Source organism: Oenanthe melanoleuca, chromosome 6 (genome assembly GCF_029582105.1).
Source record: "Oenanthe melanoleuca isolate GR-GAL-2019-014 chromosome 6, OMel1.0, whole genome shotgun sequence".
In the NCBI taxonomy this organism is placed as follows: domain Eukaryota; kingdom Metazoa; phylum Chordata; class Aves; order Passeriformes; family Muscicapidae; genus Oenanthe; species Oenanthe melanoleuca.
In genome coordinates, this window is record NC_079340.1 from 10,506,175 (window position 1) to 10,512,174 (window position 6,000).

The 6,000-nt window shown below is 42.5% G+C and overlaps 1 protein-coding gene across 1 annotated transcript in view; it reads right to left on the reverse strand.

The window, feature by feature from the left end:
• SH2D4B (SH2 domain containing 4B) overlaps positions 1-1,533 on the reverse strand; it is a 56,052-nt gene extending 54,519 nt beyond the window's left edge. The window contains exon 1 of the mRNA XM_056495158.1: positions 1,342-1,533. Coding sequence (XP_056351133.1) covers positions 1,342-1,533 — 192 coding nt within the window. The remainder of the gene's footprint in view (positions 1-1,341) is intronic.
• Positions 1,534-6,000: the final 4,467 nt, after the last annotated feature.

Sequence of the window (6,000 nt, forward strand, 5' to 3'; positions counted from 1 at the left end):
CATCTCCTTGTTGAGTGAGGAATCACTGCAGTTACATTTCCAAGATGAAAATGTTTTCTACCTTACACCAGCCTAACAGTTTCATCCTATGAATGGGGAAAAGAGCTGGAAAGCCACTTACTCAGAGAAAGGAGCAAGGAATTAAGTATTACTGTTTACTTGAAACCACTTGGACCCAAGGCCAGTCAGTTGGAAAAGACATTTGGAGAAGTTTTCTGATGTTTCTTCCATCATTCTGCTATTTGCTTTTCATGTCAACACACACACCCAGCATCCATAGCAGCCTCTGGGAGGAGCTCCATATTTTAACTACATATTGCATGCAAACACATTTCTGGTTTCTTCTCTTTGGTTTTGGTCATTGGCTTGCCACACTATTATCCTATTCCCTAAATATAATCTCTTGGAGAGTATTTACCAATACAGTTGGAAATTCAGTCCCATATGGTACAGCTGTTTTGGTATAACATTCATTCACAAAGAGCCCTTCAAAACTAGCTCAAATTCATAACATTATTTCCTACTCCAGCCAGATGGAAATATCTAATGTCAAGAAACTGCAACAACACAGCCTGACCTAGAGTGGGGGGTGAGGATGGCAGGTGAAAGAACAAAAAGCCTTAGGAGTAGAGGAGAAACTTGGTCATGACACATCAGTAACCACTGACAGGACAGCAGCAGTGACTCCTGAATGGAACAGGCACTTAAAACAATTCCCCTGTCTCCATCACCTGGACACTCCCAAAAGAAAGGACCAGCCTGGAGATACAGGGAGAAGGAACACGGTGCTTTTGCTGTCCCAGACTGTCATTTTTCCCATGGGCACAGCTGGCACTCATCCTTGCAACCTCTTCCAGATGCCTGCTGCACCACAGCTGGTTTCAAGCCCACCATCCCCACTCTGAAGCACAGGAGGAGGTCACAATTTCACTGTGGCTGCCAGCCCACCATGCCCAGATCTGAAGCTCAGAAGGAGGTCACAATCTCACTGTGGTTCCCAGCCCACCATGCCCAGATCTGAAGCACAGAAGGAGGTCACAATCTCACTGTGGTTCCCAGCCCACCATCCCCACTCTGAAGCACAGGTCACACTCTCCCTGTGGTTCCCAGCCCACCATCCCCACTCTGAAGCACAGGTCACACTCTCACTGTGGTTCCCAGCCCACCATCCCCACTCTGAAGCACAGGTCACACTCTCCCTGTGGTTCCCAGCCCACCACCCCACTCTGAAGCACAGGTCACACTCTCACTGTGGTTCCCAGCCCACCACCCCACCCTGAAGCACAGTCACACTCTCACTGTGGTTCCCAGCCCACCATCCCCACTCTGAAGCACAGTCACTCTCTTACTGTGGCTGTGCCTCGCTGCCTTTCTCAGCACAGCCTCCTCCATCCGGGCTTTTTCTTCCCTTTCCCTCCAGCGCCTCAGCTGCTCTTCTCTCATCTTGTAGAACAAGATCTGCTTTTGCTCCTCGTTCAGCTCTGCCAGGAGCTCAGGGTCAATATACATGTCATGCAAAATTTGCTGCAGCATGATGGCTCCAAAAAAAAAAAAAAAAAAAAATAAAAGACAAGGAAGAACAAAAGAGAAAAAGAAACCTGCTTCCAGTTGTACCCACTACAGAGACAAAAGCCCACTGATGGCACTCCTGAAGGCAAACTGCAGCAGAGGAGCTCTCCCACACCTGCCTGCCCAGGAGAGGTTTGATTCCTGCTCTGGCCCTTGTTGTGCAGGCATATTCTGCTCCTTGTCTTGACAGGGACAGAGTTCTTTGCTTATCTCATCCTCCAAAGGTGGAGAAAGGTGTCTAGTGAATGTAAGAAAAATGAAGAGGAAAAAAAAAAAAACATAAAATGGGAAAGGCTGGGAGAAAAAAGTAAAAGTCACTTCAGTGCTCCTGAATGCCAGCCAGTACAAAAAAGGGATTCTTGATTGAACCCAGCAGCTTTGTTCCCTTGAGCAGAAGGAAATTCAACATAGAGAGCCTGAGTTCCAGGTCAAGCAGTTCCCTTCAGCAGCAAAACACTCCCAAGGGCGTGAGCGTTGCCCAGGGGTTTAAAGTGATGTCATGGTTAAAGGTATCACCTACACCAGCAATATCCATGTCACTTTGGGAACTGATCTCTCCTGATAAGAGAGGAGTTTGCATATTATTTCTCAGTCTAGCCTGTTAACCATTCTCAACAGAGTAAGGCATGTTGGAGGTCACAGTTACCTGGTGTTGACAAATACTGTCATGCAGTAAATTGACTAAAATGCTTCTAAAATTAAAAGCAGATGTTACAAAAGCCTCAAGAATCTTGTTATCACTTTATAAATAAATTAATATGAATTAAACAAGGCCAAGTCCTCAGCAATTCAGGCTATGCAAGCCCTGACATTAATTCATTTTCCACTTGATGACTGAAGAAAGTTACAATGCTGCTCTTCAGGAGATTATGGCTCTTTACTACCTAACAGTTTTATCAAAATCAGCAAAAATAATATTCCAGCACTAGGGCCAACAGCCACTTAATTATGTAAAAAACCCAAACCAAAGCCCAACACACTATAAAGCAAACCCTCTGGATTTGGGAGCCTGTTTTCACTGGGCAGGGGCTCAGCTCCTCTGGAGAGGGAGTCATTTTGTGAGAAAAAACAAAGTGTGGCCACTCAGAGGCTTAACAAAACACAGATCACATCTGCAGGCTGAACCACATCCTACTGCTTGACTTTTGCTCATGAGGAACCTGCTTTATTGATAAGGAACCATCAAAGTCTTATGTCCTCCATGACCTCACATTCAAAACCATCCTGCTAATATACCTATTCATATGTCCCTCCTTTGCCCTAATTTAGGTGGAGAATCAAACTGATACAAACCAAAGTTCTGGTGAAGACATTCTATCACCTGGAAGCACAATGCCAAAGATGCTGGAATGATGCCTTCAGCTGGAACAGGATTTCAGAACCCATCATGAATGGGCTGTAATGAGTGCAGTCCACATGCTACTCTGCAATTCAGGACCTGTCCTATGTACAGATTTTGTCTCCTAAAACAAAATGCCTTTGTTATTATTACTACTATTTTTTAAGAAATACAGCCTGGCAAGGAAAAAAACCACAGAGTAAGAAAGATTTTATTTTGTTTCTCTATTTTACTTAGCCAGGTATAGAAAGGGGAGACCCTGAGGGGGTTGGCTTTTGTTTCTCCACCTCTATTCGATTACATTAGAGCTGTGGCTCCACATTTTGGCACTAATTGAAAAAGACTCTCCTTTGCAAAGGCTTCAGGGCAAACAGTTTCACTGTTTTACTCATTTGTCATCATTCTTATTTTATTTTGCTTCACTTCACAGACCAGAAATTAAATCCTGATCAGAAGCTATCACAGTGCAAAGAACAAACTCTTCATCATGGATTATGTGTGTTTGAGCATGATAAGTAGCACCATTTCTGAACAGCATCCAGCTGCAGAAGTAACTCAGGATGGAGATGCAAGATAGAATTCAAACAAATATTCAGGCAGCTACTTGCAATGTTCAGTGAGCAACCACACAAGAAAAACAGCAAGAGCAAAGAGATGAAATGACACTTCACAAATAACACATTGCCTGAAGATTATTCACCAAAATACTTGAGGATGGTAACCAAATGATGGAGAGGAATTAATCTGTGTGGGAATTAATTTTTTCCTTTAACAAAATAAAACATGTGGAAGTGCTATCATCTAATCACAGCAGCAAATCTGACCAACTTCTTTGTCATAATTTCTCTTTGGGTTGCAGCAATCCTGAAATAAAAAACGAGAAATACAAAGGAGAAGTAAGGAAAATAAAGAAACATCCCAACTGCTGTAAGCCAACATCCAACAGAAGTAAAAAAAAAAAAATCAAAAATTTTGCCATTAAATTTTTAACCTATTAGACATTGATTCTCATTGCAGTTCATGTTTCCACAAATATTCCAAATTCATAGATGGAATTATCACAAAGAAATTATCATGACCTCTCCTGACTGCTCAGAAAATTAAGCAAATCTATGAGGTCCAAGACAACCTTGAAGGAAAACCAGACCTATTATAACAACTCTTGGTATTTCTAGGATTAGCTCATATTTTGTGAAGTGATGAGTTTTGCAACTCCAGCAGAAACTTTACAACTCAACAGCCCAGACACAAAATAAAAGTGACTATTAATGGGGTTATTTGTTGGCAGTCATTACCTTACAATAATTGCCACACAACTTGATGCTCTAATTAGTAGCAGTCTCTGCAAGGAGCCCAGAGCTGTTTAAATTTTAACCTTGGAGTTTCCTTTAATCTTAAATGGCATCTTCTGGGACTAGACACCCTCTGTCCCACCCCTGGTGGAGCATCTCTCTGGCTAAGCACTACTCAACACTAGAATCCATCTGCTGGGGAAGGGGAGGGAGAGGAAAAGGTACAGAAAAACCTTTTCATTTAAATTTTTAAGAAAGGGAAAGTCTTTTATTGGCTAAGGGCTGCAAACCTCTTCATCCATTTTCCTCTGAGTGTGTGCATCTTCAATTCCCTGAACTGAGCAGCTCACTGGCAATGCTGATTATTGCTGAGCCAGGAGAACAGCATTTGCATTTTATGACACAGCCATATAATCTACTTTAGCCATGCAATTTACATAAAAATATTGTGCTATAACCTACACATTACAGGGGAAGAGAGGGCTGTAATGCATCTCTCTCCTTAAAGTAAGAGATATGATTAAGAAAAAAAAACCAGTAAAGAAAAAGTGTAGCAATCATGTTTTCCAGACTGTGAACTCCATGGTCTTAATCAGTTTCTTGTGGTTTGTGTCTTTATATTTTTCCTTTTTTTTTTAAAGGAAGCAGTATGCAGTATCTTGATTTTTCAAGTCCTGCTGTGTCAGCACCAAAAGGAGAGCAGTAGAGCCTGGAACTGAATGGTGCAGGAGGGAGCTGACCATGTAAAAGGGGAAAGGTAAAATTAACATTTGGTTGAGGTCTCCAAAGCCCCACAAATCTGTCACTACAAAAGCAAATGTGCTTTGGCACTCCCCATGAACTAGCCTTGTGTCTGATTCGCAAGTTGCTGTTAATTAAAAAAACCAAAACCAATTGAGAGCCATCCCTGCCCCACCTCCTCTATCACAGATGGGTGCAACAAGACCTTTTACTCCATTTCCATACTCAGGTCTGTGGCTCCCTCTAAGGGCTGAAATGAGTTTCTCAGCAGCACAATCTGCAGCTGCCTCAGAATGATTGTTTCCCCGAAGCTGCTATTCCATTACAAAGCACCACATAAAGCAAAAATGAGGGTGTGTTTTTCCAGACCTCCCTTTTCCAGAGAGCTCTAGCATCAGTAAATCAGACTGCAGCATGTTTTGGAACATAGGCAGGCTTTGCATGCTCCTCATCTTCTCTGTACTCGAACAAGATTGCTATTTCTACAAGTCACTGTGTTAGCAACAAAGAAAGGGAAAACTAAAAAAAAAAAATTGAGATATGTATAGCAAAATAAGAATTAAATAGATAGATTAAAACCTCATCTTAATGAAATGAAATGCAGCCAGAGAGCTACAGACCAATCCATGAGAAAATATGTCTTATTCTGCCAGTCTTACAGCTGCAAGTGAAACGATGCTAACTGGGGATTTTAATGGTGCAATGAAGATTTACAGTGGCAGGAGTCTCATCAGATAGATGAGTTTTGCTTGGTTTTATTTTAATTTGAATCTGTCATTCCTCAGTCCCACACAGAATCAGACAATCACAAATCTAGAGAGCACTGACTGTAGGGAAAGCAAAGGGATGGGAACTGGCCCAGGGAAAGCAGCATCTGCAGAGAGCAGAGCCATCTGTCATTACCCCAGTCTCCCAAGGTTAGTTCTGCACTCTGCAACTCTACCTGCCCTTCAGAAGAAGTCCCATCAGTGATTATTTTTGCCTGGCACTGTGGCAATCCTACCCAGCAAGATTACTTCAGGGCTATCCCTTTGTGCTCCGTGCCACAGCTGTCATACA